Raw genomic sequence first — 23762 nt, 5'->3', positions numbered from 1 at the left:
CATCACTGTTGGAGACACAATACTAGATTATTGCCTATCCGTCACAGGTAGGTAGCCGTGTTGGTCTGCCATACTCAAAACAAAATAAAAAATAAAAAAAATCCTTCCAGTAGCACCTTAGAGACCAACTAAGTTTGTTCTTGGTATGAGCTTTCGTGTGCATATCTGAAGAAGTGTGCATGCACACGAAAGCTCATACCAAGAACAAACTTAGTTAGTCTCTAAGGTGCTACTGGAATGATTTTTTTTATTTTTTATTTTGTTTTGCCTATCCATCAGTACATTTCATTTCTTTTTTTGGTTAACCTAACACAGATCTCTGCTGTATTCACTTTTCCTTTCTTGTGTCAACCATTAAGATCCAAAACCAATAAAGGTAATATGCTAATTCTCAGTATCATTTCATTTCAAAAGTACCAGGTCCATGCAGATTTAGGAGTCAATATACTTTAAGTATGGGACACGGGTAGCGCTGTGGTCTAAGCCACATGGCCTAGGGCTTGTCGATCAGAAGGTCGGGGGTTCAAATCCCCACAACGGGGTGAGCTCCCGTTGCTCAGTCCCTGCTCCTGCCAACCTAGCAGTTCAAAAGCACATCAAAGTGCAAGTAGATAAATAGGTACCGCTCTGGCGGGAAGATAAACGGGGTTTCCGTGCACTGCTCTGGTTTCACCAGAAGCGGCTTAGCCATGCTGGCCACATGACCCGGAAAAACTGTCTGCGGACAAACACCGGCTCCCTTGGCCAGTAAAGTGAGATGAGCGCCGCAACCCTAGAGTCGTTCGCAACTGGACTTAACGGTCAGGGGTCCCTTTACCTTTTATACTTTGAGTGTTTTGTAGACTGCATATAGCAGGAGATGAATGACTTGGCAAATCTGCCACTGACTTTGCATGCTGAATGTTAGAAACCAAAGCTTCATGTTTCACATCGTCTTATCCATTTGGGTGCAGCCAGAAATGAAGCTCCCAACAAGCTGAGACTGCCCCCACCCCAAGCATCCCTCTTCATCTTCCTTAAAGGTGTGACATTGCCACACAAGAATCTCCATGATTCACAGGTTAAAAACTTGGAAATTAGTCCTATCACACTAATTGAGATGACTTTCTGAGAATATGACCTGCATAGGATCAGATTGCGAGGAGCATAGGATGGAAAAGCATTTAAAGTTCTCTATTTAAAAAAAAATGACTGCATGGAAGAAGATGACCTTTTGAGGCAGAGTCCCATGGCATCTGGCCGGCTCATGATGGGGTGGGCAAAGGAGTGAGTTTAGCTAAATGCCTTTTAAAATTGTATTTCCAGCTGCTTTGTTTAAAGTAGGTCATTCCACTTCTCTTACATATTTTGCAACAAGTCTCATGCCCAGAACTTGAAAAAGTGTTTCCTGTAGTGTGCTGGAGGCAGGGGAGATATAAATATTGGTAAGCCTTTTCATTTCAGGCCAATTCCTATGGGCACTTAGATGGATAGCTTGCTTTTTTCATATTTAGAATTCTTTACAGCACCTATGGATAATTTAAACTTGTGTTATGTAGCAACTTAAAAAGCAAAGACATCACCTTGCCTACAAAGGTCCGTATAGTTAAAGCTATGGTTTTCCCAGTAGTAATGTACGGAAGTAAGAGCTGGACCATAAAGAAGACTGATCGCCGAATAATTGATGCTTTTGAATTATGGTGCTGGAGAAGACTCTTGAGAGTCCCATGGACTGCAAGAAGATCAAACCTATCCATTCTTAAAGAAATCAGCCCTGAGTGCTCACTAGAAGGACAGATCCTGAAGTTGAGGCTCCAGTACTTTGGCCACCTCATGAGAAGAGAAGACTCCCTAGAAAAGACCCTGATGTTGGGAAAGATGGAGGGCACAAGGAGAAGGGGACGACAGAGGATGAGATGGTTGGACAGTGTTCTCGAAGCTACTAACATGAGTTTGGCCAAACTGCAAGAGGCAGTGAAGGATAGGCGTGCCTGGCGTGCTCTGGTCCATGGGGTCACGAAGAGTCGGACACGACTGAACGACAGACTGTTGCTATTTTTGAGGGAGACTCAGCCACAAATTCAGGTTGCTCAGTTATATTTGATTGGGAGGTCTTGTGCAACAAACCCACTTCCCTAAAAGTTTGGGCTTTTGCAATAAGGAAGGCGAGGGATAACACGTGTTTCGAGGCAACGTCATCTAACCTCCCTGCAGACAAATCAGAATGAATGCACATTAAATAGCGAATACTGTCTAATCAGAATAAATGCTCAATAAATCAGGATGGACGCTCAATAAACAGGTCGTGTGGAAGGACCCACAGAGATTGTGTGTTGATCTTTAAACGAAGAAGCTCTCACAGAAGAAGTAAAAACTTGAGAAATAAGAGTTAAGTTGCAAGCTTGGATAGATGACCGTCGACTTTTTTCAGTAAACTTTCATTCGTGTTTGAAGCAACAGCGGCAGCTTCAGCGCAGATTGATCCCTCTGAAAGTGTTTCATTTTTAATTTTTGTTCTGAAATGTCATGGTATGTTGATGGTCACTCTTCATCTACCATCTGAATGCCAGAGCATCAGGACTCGCCCCTCCCCCCAGCCCCATCCTCTTCCACTTGTGTCTGGGCAGCTAGATCTAGCTGCATCCTATCCAGCTTCATCCTATCCTCCCAACAGCATTAGAGCAAGGGTGGAGGAATCTGCGGTTGTGGCTGACGGAAGTCCCAACGTCACTGGGAGAAGCAAAAGTCTCCCATCCCTGCACTACAGACAGGAGCCATCCATGCATGCGGTTGAGGGGAAGCCATTTGCCTCAGGTGGCAGGTCCCTCCCCCTCTCTGCCCCTGCACCTGCCATTGTGCCACTGTCAGTCCTGCTGGGGCTTCAGCTATGCCACCAACCCAACGCCTGTGCCACTGCGCCCACTGCCCTGTATTGTGGCAACAGCACAGGTACAGCTGCAGATGAGGGTACAGTTGCAGTAACGCAGCTGCCAGCAGCGTGGGGGTCATGGCCGAGGCAGGGAGGGGACCAGGATCTGTGAGTGGGGGGCGCCATTGTGCAGGTGGGGACAGCATTGGAGTGTTTTGCCTGCAGCGGCAACACGTCTCAGGCCGGCCCTGACTATGGGAAGAAGTGGAAGAAGGAGGTCCATGGTAGATTCATCAGCTATTATAGCGTGCCTGTTCACTTTTTTATTCAGTCAGCCAGGCTTTCCTCCAGGATGTCCTAACACCATTCCCGTTCTCCCGAATCCAGTTTTATATTGTTGCTGCTTTGTCTCTCCACCCCCAACAGACCGCCAGCATTTTGTGGTTAATGAGCACGCTCGGTGCTATTTATTTTTTTAAAAAATTGGCCTGCATTCAGTGCGCTTTTCCACTGCTGGTTTGTGAATATGTGTACACACAACAACATCGGCCTCAATCAACAGCTCTCCTGTAGTTTCTTGAGAAATACTGAGTTTTGATGCTTTTCCTCTCAAACCAGCTTTGATCCTATTTGAAAACATAACCGTATGAGGACATCCACACAGGCTCTCTGTGCACTGTTGTGAACTAAAACGGTGGGCAACTTGGAAACACACACACCCCGATACGGATGTATGCAGTGACATGCAAATATGATTTGAAATGCAACGAGGTGGGGATGACCTGGCTGCTTTTAAAGCTGGCCTTTTTGTATTTCTTGCAGTCCTTCCTCCAAACATGTACTCTCTCTCGTCCAAGCACATTCTAATTCATTACGCTTCCCTTCTGGTGGGTAAGTGGGGTCATCTGATTACATAAGCACCGGCACTCTCACCTGAACATTGGCAACAGAGGGAATGATTGCAAAGCGACCTTAGGTCTCTCTTACTCCTTCCACAAGAGGCAACTGAAAATATCATGGCCTCCCTGGACATTCCACTGGGAATGAAAACAAACAAAACTCTGTATTTTGGAGCTTTCTGAATATGCCAGTGGCCAGGCTAACCCTAAGTACAGAAACAACAAATCCTTTCTCCGTTCCTTATTCAATTCCTTTCATAAACTGTGGCGTTACTGCTGATTTCTCTCAATGGATGGTCTCAGTAGCATTTATCCAGGAACTCAAAGATCAGTGACCCATTAAAGCGCCTTTTCAAGCTCTCTGGTAGTGTGTGATAATTAAATGAGCTGAAGTTCTGCACACTTCCAGTCGATCAGACTTGTGTGCCTGCCATTGTCAGGGGACACTGTTGGTTTTTCCATGAGGGGAAATGAGATTTCATGAAGCTTCATTTTCCTCAAGGCTGGGCTTTGCCGTTCAAGGTGGTTGCTGTTGCTGAAAGTCTGTGGCGTGTGGGAAGGAAGTGAATTTGCATAGTGTTATTTTCCAGTAGTTTTACTCCAATGCTGCAAGCAAACTTCATAGTTTACCTCTACCTTTTGTGGGCTGCTCTTTCTTCTCAGGCCCAGAAAGTATAAAATGTATGCTATGGAGCTGGTTGACATTATACCCAGTTTTCCCTCCTTGTGTCCCAGTACATACTTTAGTTATCCACAGATTGCTCCAGAAACTATAGTTTCTGAGGATGACCAATCCAAAATAGAGGAGGGAGACTGAAGCATGGGTATGATAGAAGGGTCCAGGAATTTTTACTTCTGCATATATAGGTCCGGCAGATGGATTCCCCCCTACCTTGAGGTAAGTAGTTTTCCCAGGTGGTTTTGACTGGGGGATAGAGCAATATGGAGTTAAATATAGGGGTTGAGTCAGAGAAGGGATGCCCTCGATATGTTGGACTCCAACTTCCATCAGCCCCAACCAACATGACCAGTGGTCAGGGATGATGGGAGCTGTGATCCAGCAACATCTGGAGGGCACCTGCATTGGCAATATCTTTGAGCACTACCACTTTTGGGAGGCGGGGGTGAGCAACCACCTCTATGACTCTTAACTGGTGCTGCAATTAGCTAATGAATTGATTAATTGGTTGAAGCAGAAATTTAATTCCTGCCCTTTTACCCGACACCATCAGAATTCCATACGGTTGGCTCAGCAAGGGGCCTTTCCCTTTGGCAGTTGGGCTCATACTACCACCTGAAGCCATTGGGGGTGGGGGTGGCACAAGGCAGCCTAGGTGGCTCTGAGGGAAACCCTGGAGCGCTTCCTCCCCCCATCCGTTTCCGACCCCCCGCCAAAGACGAGCGCCGCTCGGAGCAGTAATGAAAACAGCATGACAATTCCTCGTGAAGATGTATTGCTGGAGATGCGCAAGGCGCTGTTTGGCTCTTTCCAAATGAGATGCAAATTGCCGACAGCATGTCATTATGCTGATGGCGTGACATTAGCATATACAAATGAAGCAGCGGTCCTTCAGCTCCTGATGAGTTGCCTCTCGCAATGGCGAGAAAGCTGCATAGCCTGCTTTACAACAATACCTTCCTGCCTGCAGTTAGAAATAAAGCTCTTAGATTAGACGGTGTCCCGCTGCTCCCCGCACATGGAGAACAACCTGTGTGCCCCACTGGAGAGTCCAACAGTGAGACAGCATTTCTCCATCGTCCGCCTGGTGCAGAGTTTATTTAAATGCAACCTTTTATGTATGCACACTTAAAAGAAGAGAAGCTGACAGGCACAGCCGCCTCCCCCTTGCTTTGGGGCCTTTAATTGACTTCCAAGCCTATCATTTACTGGGGCTCTTGTAAGAAGATAAGCTGGAACTGCGGTTTAAAACATAAACAAAGAGCTCTAGCAAAAACCTGCTTTGAACAGATAAACCTCGTGTCTTTGCCTACTAGTTATAGCTTTAATTATGTCTACAGGACTCCAAAGAAATAAAGCATCATTCAGTGCTGTAAAGAAAGGCAGCAGACCCAATCTACAACTTAGGAATCCTCTTGTGTTTTTAGTATTTTGTTGGGAGCCGCCCAGAATGGCTGGGGCAACCCAGTCAGATGGGTGGCAAATAAATACAATCATCGTCATCATCACCATCACGTGGTAACAAAGAAAACTGCTGCCCCATAACATCTTGGACTGTGCGCACACGTTTGAGTCATATATGTAACACGCTTAGTGGGTACACAATTCAACACAGAATTTGACATGCTAGAGCCTATTGTGTGAGGAGACACTGGGCAGAACAACACACACAGATGTGACTATAGGGAATGGTGATAAAAGTGAGAATAAAGTGATTGCCTTGTGATCTACTCAGGACAACTTATATGCCATTCTCTGAAATATGCATAGGAAATGTTTCTTGCACCTATAAGAAATGGCCAAATATGACCAGCTCACACCTTTAATGGGTTTTTTTTAAAATGTTTCTTCTGATTTTGACATTTCAGAATTGAAAAATCTGAAGTGGGATTATTTTCAAGATGCAACTAGATTTCTGTGTGATGAGCATTTTTGGCCCAGCTCAGTTTTCTTTCTGTGTGATTATAGATTTGCATGCAAAACTAAAGCATTAAACAGCTCACAAGGGAAACAGATAAATCTCTGGCTGGAAGGAAGGCAAAATCAGAATAACGTAGGGTAATCAAAATAGCATTTGCTTCTTCCTAATATGGAAGTGAACCCTTAATTCAAGGAGAAAGGAATATTCTTCAGATAACAATAGCCTGATCTTTTGCATTTTGCTTGGAAATAAGTCTTACTGTTATGTAGTCTTTCCTCCCATGTCGGCATACAATTGTGGACTTAGCTCTTTCTTTGTTCTGACTTTCTCTCTCTCTTTCTTCTGTAGCAGATGAACAGTTCTCCTTTAAATATAGTCCTGGAAAACTGAGAGGAAACCAGTATAAAACCATGATGACCAAAGAAGAACTTGAAGAGGAACAAAGGTAAGCTGAGCACCCTTTTAAATTCAGCAGATCAGCCGGAGATTGTAGCCCATCTTCTTCTGGTTACAAGTTGTAACTCGGAAGTATTTGGCTGCTGCATTTTATCCATTCTCAAAAGACTAAGACACTAGGGTCTGTTTGCACCTGCTGCTTCCCCGGGAATTAAAGACTGACTAACGGCTATGTGGTATTCCCATTTTAAGAGATGCTGCCCACTTCCTTGGAAACAGCTCTGCTCGCAAGGAATGGCTCTAGCCTCCTATTTCAAGGAGGGATCTCAAAGTTATCCAAGCAATGAATAGCCAGCATTTCTCAGAGGAACCAGATATGCTGTGGGCATCCTGTTGTAGTTGCCCTCGGGCTCAGACAAGTTCAGTTTAAATCACTTTCCAAACAGGTTTTCTTTTCTTTTTAGTTCTTTTCGTTTAGCCACCCAGTATGGTAGGGATCATGTGAATAGATGCCATTTCTGGCCTTCCATTCCTTACTCATGCTGTGGACTTCTGCGCAGTAAGGCCTCTTGTCAACCAGGGAGCAGATGGCCAGTGGGATTAGCTATACATATTTCCACTAATATCCCTGGGAATGGTGCTTCACCAGCCTTCCACAACCTGGTGCCCTCCAGATGTTTGGGCAACTCCCACCAGCACCTGCATCAGTGGGGTTGATAGAAAGAAGTTGCAGCCCAAAGCAGCTGGAGAGCACCAAGGCTGTACTACATCAAAATATAGCATTGTTCCCATTCAGGAAGTCTGAGCTGCCGCTGCTCATTACAGGTCTGCCACCACTTGTTACCTTCTGCCATCCAGTGCTGTCAAGTATCCCGTTTTCCCCGGGAATCTCCCTTATTTCAAGCAGTTTCCCGCTGCTATCCCTTATTTTTTATATCCCTTTAATTTCCCGTTTTTTCAAAGGAAGCAGCTCCTCTCCCTCCCCCTGCTGGCCAGGGACTGGGAAGACCTCGCCTCCTTGCAGCCTCAAAGCAAGCGGGAGCCATTTCCCGCGCTTACAGACGCCGTAGCCCACAGGCAGCGTTTCCAAAATACAGTAAGCCTACTGCGTGCGTTCACACCAGTGCCGCCCACTTTTGCTTCTGGCTCCGCCCACCACTGCCATGTGACTGTCCCCGGGATAGGTGAGGCTGCTGATCCCTTATTTTCAAATCCGAAACTTGACAACTATGCTGCCATCTCATATCTATCCATGGCAAGCTACCGCCACCCCCACAAAAAATGTAAGTTCCCCCCAGTACTGAAGACCATAAAAATCAAGTGCTGGAAAGGGCCTTGGCTGAATACTTCAGCACAACCCTAGCACTGGAAGATGTCCAACACGAGCCTAAGCACGTTTACTCAGAAGTATGCTCCACTGGCTATAGTGGAGCTTACTCTCTTGTATGTGCATTTAGGATTGCAGCTATACAGGAACAGCTGCCTAGGTCCAGTTGTCCAGTTGGGAGATGGCATCACCAGCATCGTTATTATGTTTTACATGCCAAAGCAGGTGGTGGAGAAGAACCTTTGGCCCTCCAGATGCTGCTGAAGTACATCTCCCATCACCCCTGGCCATTGGCCATGCTTGCTGGGGCTGATGGGAGTTGTGGTTCAGCAACATTGGGGGTAGGGGCGGGCAATGGTTCCGCACACCTGTGCCAAAGAGTTCTTGTGACACTGCCTTTCTTGTTAAAATAAAAATAAAAAGGCAGTTTCAACCTAAATAAAACAAGTAAGAAAATAATGGAATATAGCAAAAAATAAATAAATAAAGCTTAAAATAAAGCTTAAAATAAATATAAAGACAGTTTCAACCTAAATAAAATAAGTAAGAAAATAATGGAATATAGAAAAGGGGAAAAAATAAAGCTTTCCTTCTTGTGCTAATGGCTTAGCGATTCCCTCTCGTGTTGTTGCTTTATGACGTGGTCAGCAAAGTTTGCTTTGCCTTTTCCTCCCTTTTTTGTGTCTGTTTGGTCAGAGCTGTGTAAAAACGAGCTTACTAATGGAGACCTGAAGTCTGACTAGGAATGGGTCGCATGCTCGCAAGCCTAAATATTTAATTGGGAATTCCATAAATCCTGGACCTGTCTTTATATACGTACTCAAATACACATACAGATAATAATTCATTATTTTTGAGCCCTTACTTTGCTCTGCAGTCACACTTAGTTCCAATAAAAACAGGGACTATAGACTGCTATTATTTAAAACAGCAGAATGACACCCTGCTTCTTCAGTTGGAGCTCAGTTCATAATTCTCTTACGGTTCCACAAGGGTCTGCAAAGAACATCGTGATGGAGAAAGGAAGCCAGTTCTGGAACTGAAATTTATATATGTTAACCTGCAATCCTAGACATGTTTACTCAGAAGCAGACCTCATTGTTTTCAGCTGAGCTTACTCCTGGGTAAGTGTGTATAGGATTGCAGCTTAAACAGTCCGGATCTGCTTTCTCCTGTAGACCAACTGGAAATCCACTTGTGAGGAAATCACTGCATATAGGCGAATTGGAGTTGCAGATTCCACCTGAACACAAGTGACTCTAGTAGAAGTGCTTCCGCTTGCTTCGGTTGTAGATTGCGACCACCACGTAGGGTGACCAAATGCAAGAGGACAGGGCTCCTTTATGTAGAATAGCTGTGTAGCAGAAGGAATTTCAGCATGCACAGCTTTTCATGCCCATGTTAGTTAGCACAGCAAGGTGCCTATATTTGGCCTGCGTATCAATTAATAACAGACAAGAGCTTTATCACACAATTCATGCACCTATCCTGTCCCCAAAAGCTGATCCGAGTGGTGTAAATGAGCAAGCAAAACAAATGAATTACAGATGTGAACTGTTGATCAGGTCATAGGATGCCTTGTGGCGTTGTTTGCAAGGTGAGTAATCGGGTCAGGAAGCCAAATGGTCCAGGGAACTGAATATGAATTTGTAGATTCATTTAAAGCTTTCAAAATGTGTGCACCAGGCACAAATATATAGCTTCTTTTGGTAAGAGATGGAGTTCACCTAACAGGAACATTTCATGCTCATCAGGCATATCGCTGGAAGAAGACAATTCTTTGCAGCCCTCAGTGAAGTAGCATTGAATGTACCCATTAGCTGGGTAGGATGCTATAGGAGTGCTACCTGTTATGTTCATACATACTACTGTGGGTACAGAAAGGCCCCGGAGTTGTCCTACTCTTAGAAATGGCCTCCTACATCAAATATCCTTCAGAGAAGCCTCTATTCATTGGTGCGGTTTGATCCTTTTGACTGGATGTAGTTAGAAATCAGTTTCTTTGGAAAGAAGGTCTTTATGTAATCTGGGTAGTTAAGTTACAATCAAGCCACAAAAGAAACTAACTTGTGGTCTACAATAGCTGCATCACTGAGCAGCCCCGGCTCATTTTGATGCAAGCTTTGCTGTATGGTTATCTTCTGCCTCAGTTCTAAACATATTTTTCTTTGGAAGAAATTATTTAAGCAGTTTTGGAGCAGTCTTTCATTTATTTATTTATTAGAACTATTTATATCCTGCCCTTCCACTGTAAGTCTCAGCGCTCAGAGCAGCTTGCATTTTTGTATTCATGACATGCAGAAATGCAGAAAGTGCAAGTCAGAGGCACCTCTGTCCTCATGCATATCTTTAACAGACAAAATGTATAGACTTGCACATTTCCCAGGGAGTCAAATTTGCTGTGCTTACATGTAGGAACATAATGTCCTTTCCTTCCTCTGTTGGTAATAATTTAAGTACCTGTTAGGCTCTCATTCATAACAGGCTTTCTCTACCTCTTCCATTAATACCAAGATGAAAGATCCAACTGCTTAGCTAGCTTTTCAATGATGCATCAGCAGGTAAAAGAGGTTCCAGGTGGCTAATGCATTTGCTCTACTGACTTTGTAATCCCATTGCTTTAATGACCTTGCATTGCTGACTGAAATTTTGCTGGGGAGAGATAGATAGAGAAATAATTTAAATAGAAATACAATACTGCTCAACATAGTCTGGGATGGCCCTTGATGGGCAACTTCAAAGTAACTGCACTCCCTTGTTTTGGTTTTTTACCTTTAAACCAGATTTGGACCAGACATTCCTCAAATAGAGGACACCTTCGAACAGAGGACCATCCTCTGTGAAGTAGGACACATGGCCTCCCATATACCACATATGATCCAGAGCCTGTATGATGTGCAGGTCTGCTTTATAGACCACAATCATTCATTGGGTAGATCAAGGGTGGAGAGACCTATGGCCCTTGCAGTCCTGTTGGATTCCCAACCCCAGTCATCCCTGGTCCTGCTGTCTGGGGCTGGTGGGTCCGACAACCTCTGGAGGGCCATAATCTTCCCATCCCTGCAGGTGCTAATTTAACCAAAAATGCAAAAGGACTGATGGAAGAACAACCAGGGGAGATTCTCTTGCCTCCATCACGGAGATGGTTCAGTGACTGTTCCTTCCATTTAAGAGGAAGGCAAGCAGTTCTACGGGACAACTTTTTCATAAGGGCTGAGCATGTACTCTGACACCTCTCCCTGTCCTGGATTGCAATGCCAGTGTTACAAGTGGTGGTTTGCTTCCTGGTTGACAGCATTTTCTCCTGTGCTATGCATTTCCGTTCCAGAATTCACCTGGGCTGGGAGCCTTGATGCTTGCTGCCTCTATGCAGAGCCCTTCGCAAACCCCTCTCCAGCCTCCTGCACTAATTGGCATTGGCAGATTGTCGCATTTCTTCTAACGGATTCTCTGTTTCTTGTCAATGTGCCATATTTTGTGTGTGTCTGTGTTTTTTGTTTCCCCCCAAGCTCTGGTTTTGTTTCTTTTCTTCTTCCCCCGCCCTTGCCCCACCTCTGAGTGCTGGCTGTGGCATCAGCAATTTCTCATTTCAGGCTTCTTCAAACAATCCTTCTTTCTAGCTGGTTTGTTGGGGCAGGGCTGCCCTCAGGTAAGGAGATGCACTGAATCAGATGAGGGAAGCCATGCCACCTGCCACCCAGTCCTTCTCTCTCTCTCCCTCCCCCCCAGTCCCTTGTGTGCAAACACAACTGCCTTACCCCTCAGCCCCACCCCAGTCAGGGACTGCCTGACAACATGTGCCATGTTGATGTGACCCAGGTTTGCTGCGTTTATATTACAGGATTGAGCTGACCTCTGACCTCACATCCCTGTAGCAAGTACCTTAGGTCCTCGGCCACAAACATTCTTACAAATCTTTTTGGTAAGGAGACGATGCTTCTTAGAAGTAGTGGTACCAGCTATAACCTCTGCTAATGTGATCTGAAACTAAAGTTGACCATGTCCCGTCCCCCCCGGTCCCCGCACCTCCCACTTCCCCCTCCCTCCTCATAACTAATGAATTAGTCTCCTTCCCCTCTGTGCCCCATTTCATTTACCATGAGCACCACAAATCAATATGGTGGAACAGGATACACCGGCCTTTCCCTAATGGGACATTCACTGGCCTTCATTTTCCATTCTGTGGGTTACTCCTCCTAGGCAGCAGCCAGAATTAGAGATAACAAGAGCGAACTGCAGGGGTTCCACATAGGATTCCTCTGTCAGATCTCTGAATCCACATTCTGACTTCATCCGAGTCCAGCAAAGTTGCCTCCCAAATTTGAAAATGAACATTTACGTCAAATTGCTATGAGCTGAACAGAACTTCTTTCCATTCAGGTTTAGTTTCTGATTGTAGTAATACTGCCGTCTTTTCTGCCCGAAGGAACTGTCCACACAAAATGAAACGCATGCAGCAGAATGATATTACGGCCGTACCTCGGAAGTTGAATGCCGTGCAAGTCAAACATTTAGGCTTCCGAACGCCACAAACCCGGAAGTCACTGTTCCGGTTTGCAAACGTTCTTTGGAACCCAAACATCCAGCGTGGCTTCCAGGCTGAGATACAGTTGTTTGCCTAAGGCCATTATCTAGTCCAGAGCTTGTGCTCTTTAACTACCATAGCACGCCCAAAGCTATGCACATGCTGAAATCTCTCCCATTGACACAAATGGGGTTTTATTGTGCTTACCGGACTGGGCCCTGGCTTTTCAATATTGGAAGGTGTTTGCATTATAGGACACACTGACCCCAGTCCACTAATATCCTTTGCCACGGTTTTGCTGTGTTGTTTACAATCTAATGCTTGCAGTTTTGGCTTAAATCAGCCATTCCCAACTTGGTGCTCTCTAGGTGTTTTGGCCTACAACTCCCATCAGCCTGAATCAGCAAATCCAGTGGTCAGGGATCATAGGAAGTGTAGTCCAGAACCTCTGGAGGGCACCATGTTGGGGACGGCTGCCTTATGTAGACACTACGCAACAACTACATATGGGGCTTAGCTTGCTGTGCAGTCATGAAAATAAGAGGGTAGTTATTAAAGGGACCATTTGCCCAACAGCTCCAGAAATTCTCATACTGAAGAACAAGCTTTTCTGAAAATCATTATTGTTTAGCATTCATACAGTACTTCCCAAGTGTTCAGAAACATGCATTATCTCAACAATCCTTGAAACAACCCAGTAAGGAAGATCAACAGTATTCTTGAGATGGAGAGTGGAGATGAGAGAATGGTTTGCCTTTTGAGTCTATGGTAGAAATTAGACTTGAACCTAGCCACTCAGCTACAGCAGCTCGGGCTTGCTTCTCTGCCTTTAACATAGGTTTGACATCAGCAAGTGAAGCTTTTCATGTCTTGGAGCTAATCATTATCCACTGCTAATTGCTCCACATAAAACTGCTGTTCAAGGGGCAACTATCTGGGCCAGTTCAAAATCTGGCAACAGGGAGAAAATTCAAGGGGTGTCCTGGTTCATGTCAGCTTTCTGATTGCAAACAACTTTAATCATTAAAGCACAAATGGAAAATTCAACACTTCACACGTAAGGGATGCGTTCGGAACTTGTTCAAGTCAGAGGCCAAGGAAATAGGCAGGGACAGCAAAGCTTGAAGGTAGCTGAAGACTATGGATTATGATCATGCCAAGGTTTAGTCAGCCAGGACATCAAGGCAAGGTTAAAGCTTCCAAGATTGCAGAAAGATACAGCCCCAGGAACAGAGAGTAAGGACCAAAGATGAAGGGCAAGTTATGACATAGGATCCAGCAGGGGTCAAGAGCAGTGACAAGCCAAATGGTAAGATTAGGGAAGAAGCAAAGAATAGAGGTCTACAAGGAATCCAGCTGCACTGCATAGGCTCCTCAGTACTGCCTGGCTCCTCAGTACTTTTTGTCCTCTTGGCTTAGCTCCATTCCATAACTTGTCTTGGTGGTAGCTGAGGATCAGCATCGGTGTCCAGTGCCTATCCAAGGGCCCCTTGGGGGCAAGATGCTCTCCGTGGGCTCCCTTCCTTAAGCACACCCACCCCTTTCTCCCTCGCCATTGTTGCCACAATGCGCCTTTCCTTTGGGGCCCAACAGGCAACCCTGCCCAAGAGAATGAGTGCAAGGCACTGCTGCCCCTTCTCTTTGCTCCCTCCAAGAGGGCAGGTGAACAGGCAGCAAGAAGAGACAGCAGCCGGGGGATTGGAAGCGAGCTTCCTGCTGGGGCACGGGCTTCAGCAAGCGCCCTTCATGCCAACCTTCTCAGTGTTGCAGATACCCCAGTGAAAATCTGTGAAGCTGCCCTGCAGTAAGTGACTAGGTCCTGGGTTGTGGCCAAAACCTGCAGTCCAGAAGCCTCTTCAAGTTGGCAAACTTCCACTTCCACTTAGTTAGTAGACCCTTTGGTGTCAAGGGAACAAACCAGCCTGGAAATGCTCATGATTTCAAATGGGTTCCACATTCTACATTTACGTATAAAGCATTACCTTTCCTCCTCTTATGCACTTTCACCCACCCACCTGCCTATCTGGAAGTCTAAAGGATGCATTTTAGAAACAGCCTCAGTAAGTGATTTGTGAATTATACTTTATGCATCTCTGGTCATATTAGGATTTAATCCTGAAGGATGCAACAATTCAAAGCAGGATATGATTCTGGATTCTGTCCTTTCCAGTCTTCTAGTTGTTACGTTTCGTTTTTTACGGGAAGACCATGTGAGATTCCTGGTGTTGGGGCGCCCTCTGTAGATCTTGGGAAGCCTCTCTGCAAAACCCTTTCGCCCTTTTTTGTATTATAGCAGCATATCCACACCAGATTGGAACTGGTTTCTCAACCAGTCCCTCTTCCCAGGGAAACCTTGGCATTGTAGCTTGAGAGTGGTGGTGATGGTAGATGTGGTGGGGACCTTTTTCCTCACCGTGTCTCCATACTACAATTCCAAGCATTATTTGAGGAAGCCTAGGCAGTTACAAAGGTATAAACCAACATAAGTTGTTCAGTGTAGTTAAGCAAGGGTCTAGAAACACAGGTTTTCTTGGTCACCAGAGTAGACTTGTTGAAATTAATGACCATGACTTACTAAGTTCCACTAATTTCAGTGGGTCTGCTCTGGGCAGGACCTGGGCTGATACAACCCACAATATCTTCTTGTCATTCCATAGATTAATGAAATGGAGAGTGGGGGGCCCCTTGCACTAAGGGTATGAGCCTAAGCCTAAGGACAAGAAGGTCTGCAGATGGCCCCTGTGAAATTTCCATTTTGAGGTGAATGTCTGTGTGCACATTCTTGACAGTGTTTTAGGGTCAGCCAGAGGCGAAGGACAACATTCGAGTGTCCTGTGAGTTTTGAAAGAGCGATAAAGGTCAGGATGCTTTCCGAATGTCACCCCTCTTGGGAAATATCAACAAAGTGCCATTCTGATGTAGCCACCATTTTGATAGTATCAGGTGCTGTTGTTTCCAGGCACAGACAACCCCAAAGCAGTTTCCTGACGGCCAGACTTATACATCATGGGAAACGTGCAGCTGCCAATGGAAACAGCAGCTCTGCATCTCGCTCCACTTCTCTTTCTCTAATGTGTAGTAGAACGTACCTTGTGTTGTGACGTCATGATCTCATGTTTTCCCACCTCCCAATTATGCAGGTTGGGGAATGAATATGATTTTGGCACTGCAGATTGCAGCCAGTATACGTTCTACTAGACATTACGGCAATGGGCAGTGGGGAACTGGATGCATGGTGGTTGTGTTTACTATCACCAATAGCTGTGTGTTTGCCCTAGTTTAACTCCAAGTGAAGAAGATGAGAATGGAGTGGATGCAGCCCTCCTGCTTGACCTGCCCTTCATTTAATCTACAGTGGCCAAAGCTTGCAGCAGATTTGTGCACAACACTCTGAAACTCGAAATTCATACGATAGGAAGAACTCTCAACTTTGGATCTAGATGTTAGTGCACCACAACTTCTTGGTGAAATCCCACAGGGTAGGGCGAGAATTTCCCATTTGGGGTCTGCTTGTGTCCTGTTTTTAAGGACAACGTACAAGTTTGTCTTTCTAGTCACAAAGCACCACTGTTGCATCACTGCAGACTGCACAGACACGTCATCATAAGACAGCTCCTTCAAATATGCCAAAAGAAAGAAGCGATTGCAGAGAATCAATCAGAGCAGCTAAGGCGCTTTTGCCAACTCCCCCTTCCACAAACACAGCTAGGCCTTCCGAGGGGTGGGGAATACATTGGAGCAGGTGCCTTTTTGGCCTCTGCCAATCCTGCTCCCCAGTGCATGCTCCCCCCCCCCTGCTTGCTCCTCCCGTGATATCTGCTTGCTGTTTCCTTGTGTGTGTAGTCTTGGGATGGTAAATACCTTCTCTTCCTGTTGTCATTTGCCCTTTCGCTGCTTGCCTTGTCCTTCTCCTCCCACTCGTTTATCAGCAGCTTTGCTTTCCTGTCCAGCATGGTGCTTCTTTGGGAAAAGAGAGGCTGGTAAGTTTCTGTTCCTTTTTTTTCTTTTTCTTTTTTGCTTTTCATCTTTTGCAGCACGGTAAGACCACTCAAGGGTGGGGAAGAAGAAGCAGGAATCTTCAGACCCAATGGGGCGAGGCTTACTGCAGTCAGCATAGCCCTTTCTCTAGAAACTATAATTAACCTGCATGCAAATTTTCAAATAAAACCATTCATATAAGGGGAAATCATGAGAGTACACCCACTGAAATTAACATAGGTGCATCAATTTCAGTGGATCTCCTCTGAGTATAATTTAATTGGATACAACTCATGGTGTCTTTTTGCTAGTGGGCCAAAATTTCTCTTCTTTCCGAATGTGCTAGGAAGGCATAGAGAAAACAGAGGGGCAGTGGGAATTCTGCTTTGAGCTTTTGAAATTTTCCATTTCCGCTCAGCTTCTAGTTCTCCCCTGGTCTTTTTGTTCTTTATCTGTGCCCCACCTGGAAATCCTTCACAGATTTTCCTTCTCATATCTTCTGTGTTGTACTGCTCCTTCTTCAGGCAGCTGATGTCATTCCCCATCTGCTAACTTATGAGTGTTCTGCTATGTCAACAAGCGATAGGGAAGGGGATGAATGGATTAGGAAACTGCAGAAAATTACTGAATGGGAGAATTGGGAGCCATCAAGGGACTATGATCTCATATTCCTCTCCCTACTTGTACAATATTTTGGATCTATGCCATGCAAAGTTAGCTAACTTTACATCAGATGAATTGCTTGCATAGTGACACATTAGCTAATGCAATTCCTGATGCTTGTAGTAAAATCTAAGTATATTGGCTTGAATGGGTAGATTGGGCTGTTAGTGAACTTTCCAGAAATGTGCATTTTTGGGTGATAATGGTCAAAATAAGATTGTTCTCTGTACGTAGGCAGTGGCATAGGAAGCCGCTCGGGCACCCGGAGAGGCAAACGCGAGGTGCACCTGGAGGCGGGGCGCCGCTACGTATGACGCATGCATCGCTACATAGTGACGCTGCGCATGTGCACTGTGTAGCGGGTTGCTGGCGGTGGCGGCAAACCGCAAGCAAGCTGTGGAGCGAGGCTTTTTACTGGGTGGCTTGGGAGGTGCTGTTGCCCTGCCACCCGGTAAAAAGCCTCACTCCGCAGCTTGCTTGCTCACACCTGCTCGGCACTTTGCTTCGTTCCTTCCTGCTTGGGCTGCGGGTGGAGGCGAGGGGTGGGCCAGGGAGGGGTGCCAGCAGCCCAAGAGAAGCGTCCCCTCTCGCCCCTCCCCTCCACATGCAGCCCAAGCAAGAAGGAACAATGCAAAGCACCGAGCGGGTGAGTGGGGCAACAGCGCCTCCCCACGCCTCCCAGGCCTACAATGAGCCTGGGGAAAGGGGGAGAGCTTTGCCGCTTTGTCGTCATGGCCGTCGCTTGCTGTAGGCTCGGGGGTTACGGGGATCACGCTGAGTGTCACCCCCTCAGGGTGGCACCTGGGACAGCCCGCCCCCATCACACCCCCTTGCTCCGCCCCTGTATGTAGGTACCCTCCTTTCCCTATGCATGGAGAAGATGCATCAAGAATTTCATAGAACGACTGAATGTCATTTTGTTTCCCTAAAACACTAAAGTCAGTGACTGTCCACAAAGCTGGAATCGGAAAGCATGTGGAACTCTCTTTTGCATGATGATGCTTTCATTGCCAAGCCAACTGATGCTGACATTAATGTTTGTCTTAAGATTGGGATGAACCGTTTCAGCTGAAACGACAAGGTGAATAAAATGCCTTACATAAATGTATATGGCAATGCATCAAGAGAACTGTTGTGTGGCCCAACAGCTCAAAAAGACTTGACATGACACACCGAGGCCATTAAGTCTGTTGATCCCAAAGCTACTTTGGGGAAAGGACCATTTCTGAAGAGTGTAATGGCATTCAAATGCTGTCTGCCTGTCACTTAAGCCATTAAGCTCCTTTGACCCAAATGAGGTAAAAGTGGTTTAAGGGCAGGCACACCAGTTCTTTAATCATGTTGACTGCAACCTAGTGGAGCTATTTCACGATCATTTCCATTGCTTTAGCCTCATTAACTTCAGTAAGTCAACACTGGTATAAGTGATCATGGATTCATACACTTTGCTTCTTTTTCTTTTATTCAATCTATAAAAGGGGAACAATAAACAACTGTGTGTGACTGAACTATGCTGCCCTTTGTAAATTATTAAGAGATTATTTCCAGCATAAAGAAGATTATAGTCTGTATCTTTTTATACTGGACAATTGGGTGTAAACTCATTTTGTCTGATATATAAGACATGGGTGAGTATACAACTTGTCCACTGCTGTCTATGATAAATGGTTACCAGTACCCATATTGCCTCAACAACAGACCTTAGCAAGCACGTGCTCTCAAAATATTTATGAACCGAGTCAGTCTTTGATTTTTATGGAAAATGTATGCGGGGGGGGGGATAAGGAAATGATGCTGGGGTGTGCATATTTTTAGGAAAGGGTTGCCAGCAGAAATGAGATTGGTTAAAGCTATGCACTGCAGTAATTCCCTCCGTTGCAAGCTCCAGTTTCCTGGGTCAGTAAAAACTGCTTCTGTCAACCGTGGAAAGGCTGACGCAAATCCGTAATGTGTGAGAAGTGCCGGCACCGGCAATGTATGGCCTGCCTGAATCTGTTTTGTAGACCTATATTATGAAACATGCTATTTGGTCAAGTGACCCACTTTTCTTGGGATATGCAAAGGGGGAAATGTTTGAGGTGGGACACTGAGACATATTCATTTGGTTTTACACGGATCCTTGCATGTTTTCAGTTTGCAGGGCTAGAACTTGGAATATGCCTGGCACAAAATAAGAGGTTTCTAGGTACAGTTCTCACTTTCTTGGGCATAGACTACCCTGCTGCAAATGATGAAGCAAATGCCTTAAACCTTGAGGCACCCCTTCTGCTAATCACTCTGTGTGTGTGCCTGGTGGTTCAGAAACTTTCCTTCAAACTCCCTCCCTAAACTCGGTCCTTTCCTCCACTTATCTCAGAAAATAGTAGTAAGAAAGCAACCCACAGAAGGCGACATGACTGAAATGTATCCTCTTTATTTTTCTTCTTGTTTCCCTTGCAGAACTGAAGACTATATGAAGTTATCCCTAAACTCTTCCTAAGGCTTTCCCTTTGGCATCTTTAAAGGCTTGAGAAACAAACAAACCCCAAACCAACCTGATACGCATACATAACCGAAAAATAAATAACCCCTCAAAATATGGGACTTTCTCTTTGGCTGAACGAAGCTGAGTTCCTCAGAATAAATCTTTGTAATATTGAGAGCGTAAAGGATCTGTGTGGCCTGATCCCAAGAATTATGTGGGCTAGAGAAAGTTACGGAAGTTACATTTTGAGGGTGCTGTTCTTGGATGTCAAAGTAAAACTCATGAATGCACTTTGTTGTGTGACAACCACTCCATATCTGCTGTATCCAAAAGAAAAACCCAAGATATTCCGTTTAGATAGCATGGACAAAGGTTGCCCATTGCATCAGCCAGTCCAGAGATACAATATCAAACTAGTTGGTCCCTTTCCATCCCTCCACCTAGGACCAAAAGCTTCCTTTATATCCTTGAAGACAATGCATTGAGATACAAAGCATTGTGAAGGTTTGTGGATGGTGGAAGGATGTAGACTTTAGTGTAGCCTATCTTGCTTCATAGCCTTTTGAAGACGAAGCAGTCCTCCGTCTTAGGTAGAATGAATCCTGAGAGATAAGACTGCACTCCTAGGCATGTGTACTCAGAAGTAAGTCCCGCAGAGTTCAATGGGGCTTACTCCCAGCAAAATGGATATGCAGCATTGCCGCCTTAGTGTAATAGTTCATGACTGATTTTCATCATGAGGTCTGAGCATCATTAATGCTCGATAGCCAACGCTTCTGTTTACTTAGCAGTTGCTTCCTGTCCCCAATTAAAGAGTTAGAAAACGTAATCCATGAAATGTAAGGCAACTCTTGAAATATTAATTATAAACTTCCCGAGTGACCTTGAAGATCCTTGTTTTCTTTTCTCCCTGAGACCAAACTGTTACATCTTTTTTGAACTTCTTTGTTCTTTGCTTCCCTAAAAGATTTATTATATTGTTAACCCATACAGAAAATAACGTCTGATGGGCCTTAGTGGCTAGAAACCATCAATTACTGTAAGCCTACACTGGTTTTATATGTCTTTTCCTCCACAAAGGTAGCATTTCAGGACAATACTGATGTCACTTCCTGTTTTGAAGAATTACCATTTTAGGCTGGAACCCCCCCCCCAATTATTCCTGTTTTTTCTTCATGTTTTGAGGGCAGACTGATTCGTTGCTTAATAATATATCAAACCCAAGCTGCTTTTAAAAATGATAACTTATGCAGACAATACTTGAAATTGTTTAGTCAATCATTCTTTGGGGCACCTAGGTTTGGGGCAGATGTTTTTCCCCCCTTAGCATAACTTTTTCAAGGGCTTATTTAGGAAACAGTGGGAAGTTTGGCTTTTCTTTTCTTTTTTAAGTCTAAGCTTCTGCTTCTGTATGTTTTCACTAGCAATACAGTTTGCAATTGAATCCTATTTATATATACAAATATGTATAAGGACACTCGGCTTTGAAAAACCTGTTAGCAACCATTCTGCCTCCAACTCACATTGACAGATTCAGTGTTCCAAACAGCATTAACTATGCAAAGAATGCCTTATATACAATATAATGTCTCAGTATACAGCAATACGTCTATTGTACAAGGAATATTACTAGTGGCAGCAAGCAAAGCTATCTCCTCAATAATGACAAAAAAAATGGCTGTCTGGGTATTTTTTACATTTTTTTCTAAATGTGAAGGTGGATCTTATATACATAGGACTGTAATTTCTAGTGGCTTAAAATGTATATTGCCATTATTCAGTCCAATAAACCTTTAAATAGTTTATATGAATGGTCATTGTGTTTGTTAATGTGCATGGTATCCATGCCTTTCCAACCCTTGAACTACTTGGTTTGTTTCAAATATTACCCCTGGGGGGCGGGGGCGGGAGGAATACTTCAAAGAGCACTAGTTATATCCTCCTTGGGAAACAATAGCATAATTACTGCCCAAGATTAACAGCTAGAAGACAGTATCAACTTTGAAGGAATGGTATGAGAAGTAGGTATTCTAAAAGAGCAAATTCAAATTATCAGTTTATGTTGGGCTAAAAGTAGGCAGGACACAACATCACAGGCATCTCTCTCTCTCTTCCTCCCCCCCCCCACCTTCTGCCCTGAAAAACTTCCTTTCATGCTTTTGCATGTCATGTGATCTCTGGGCCCATTCACATTTCACATAGGTGAGCTGTGTAACAGTGGACTGAATATGGGCACATGTGGGTGAGTTGTCCTCTGGGCAGCTGAAAAGTGGTTGAGGGGAAGCTGAGACAGCACCAAGCCAAGCAAAGTTGGAAATAGAGAATAAGGCTGCATCTGGACGGCATCTCTGCTCAGTGAAGATAGGGTTGAACCAGAAAGATGGAGGAGAACAAGATTACAGATAACCCTAGTTTCAATGATCAATACATCAATAAAAAGACCAATCCATACAACTTTGCATAAAACAATTTAGATTAACTTACACAACATCTTAAAAATAAAAACGAATAAAGTCTAACACCGAAAGGAAAAATAGTGGCCTACAAGGCCAAATGTTTCTGGAACATCTGTTCCCATTGCACAGCTACTCTGGCCTATACTGTATAGGCTGGGTGTGGTCTGATTAAGTGGTGCTTTGGTCATTTCTTTCACTATGATTTCTCCCTTGCTCCCTTTAGGAATCTCCCTAGGTTCTTGGGGGAAGAATGGTAGCTCAGTGGAAGAGCACATGTTTTGCATGCAAGAGGTTCTAGGTGCATTCTCTGGCATCTTCAGATAAGGCTGGGAAAACATCAACTCTAAATCCTGGAAAGAGCTGCTAGTCAGTGTGGACAATATTGAGTTAGATGGCTTCAGTGGTGGGCAGAAGTGCTTACCTGATCTCTGTGCAGGTGAGCTGTTGCTGCTGCTTGCCAAGAGGGAGAAAGGGAAGGGCAAGGCTGTAGGGAGGTTGATTCTGCACAAATGCACCAGTGGAGTCAATAAAGTGCTCACGCCAGTGTGTTTGCTCAGTACTGACCTCCCCATTGCCTTTTCCTCTGGGTAAGCTGCAGGGACCCACCTGATGGCATCAGCTACTGGATAGACCAATTCATATAAGGCAGCTTCCTACTCCTTGTTCCTACTCAAGACTACCATTTTAACCCTTCTCTTTCCAAATAGTACTACCTTTTTATCTGCTTCTTTTCTTCCTCCACCACCACCACACAGCAGCAGCAGGGGTGGGGGCAATCATGACTGGGAGTGCGGCAGGAGGCAGAGAGAGTGTCAGTCCTTTCCCTCCACCAAGGTCCCAATAAAACTTACCGGTAACTCTCCACCCCCAATATTTGGGGCTGAGGAAAGGAGGAAGGATCACTTAGTTATAGAATGTCATTTGGATTCCAAAAATCTAGACACCAAGCTGGCATTCTAGTGGCGCAGCAGTGACTGGTAGATGCTAAATCTTCTGCATCTGGATGTAAAAATGCTGAATCAGCACACAAAGGATGCTATTCAGTTAAGTCATCCTCAGAGCAGAACCACTGAAATCCATAGACTTAAGCTTTAGGGCCAAAAAGCAGCATCTAAATAAACCATAACACATTTCAATTGAAAGCAGATAAAGAAAAGAAGCAGATGAAATTTCTCTGATTGCAAGTAGCATTGAATAGCACACAAAATATGAATATCAGAACCTGAAGTTGCAGTACAAGAGATGTAGATTGTTCCTGTCTTCTTTTTTAATGAGAGTAGCCAACAAGGGCATAGCCAGGAGGGGGCAACTGCCCCACCCCACCCCAGATCCACAAATGTTATTGAAAAGCATTGAAAGTATTCAATTGTTGTTTAGTTGTTTAGTCAAGCCCATGGACTCCTGTCTTCCACTGTTAGTAGCATTCAATTACCTGAGTCCAAATCATCTGTCAGGAGAGCTATTCCCAGCAAGGATGCCGGCCTGGCCAGGACGGCTTTCCTTTTATACCTTCTGGGCTTGACGACGCCTGTGACCCTCACCTGTCCTAAGCCTACTCCAGCTGAGGCATCACACACCTCCTCCCCGAGCTAGTGAGCCCCACCTG

The 23762-nt window shown here is 44.9% G+C and overlaps 1 protein-coding gene across 3 annotated transcripts in view; it reads left to right on the top strand.

Annotated features, from left to right (window-relative positions):
* MXRA7 (matrix remodeling associated 7) overlaps nt 1-23762 on the top strand; it is a 59020-nt gene that overhangs the window by 32021 nt on the left and 3237 nt on the right. The window contains exons 3-5 of one of the 3 annotated variants that reach the window (XM_033139424.1): nt 6696-6792; nt 11912-11992; nt 19676-19814. In XM_033139424.1, the coding sequence (XP_032995315.1) occupies nt 6696-6792; nt 11912-11945 (131 nt within the window). In that variant the 3' untranslated portion in view covers nt 11946-11992; nt 19676-19814. Of the gene's footprint in view, nt 1-6695; nt 6793-11911; nt 11993-19675; nt 19815-23762 lie in introns of those variants that run through there. The other 2 variants (XM_033139423.1, XM_033139422.1) reach the window with 2 other exon arrangements.

The sequence above is a fragment of the Lacerta agilis genome, chromosome 2, assembly GCF_009819535.1.
Source record: "Lacerta agilis isolate rLacAgi1 chromosome 2, rLacAgi1.pri, whole genome shotgun sequence".
In the NCBI taxonomy this organism is placed as follows: domain Eukaryota; kingdom Metazoa; phylum Chordata; class Lepidosauria; order Squamata; family Lacertidae; genus Lacerta; species Lacerta agilis.
The sequence above is the reverse complement of the archived record's forward strand: the minus strand, read 5'-3'. Positions and strand labels throughout refer to the sequence as shown.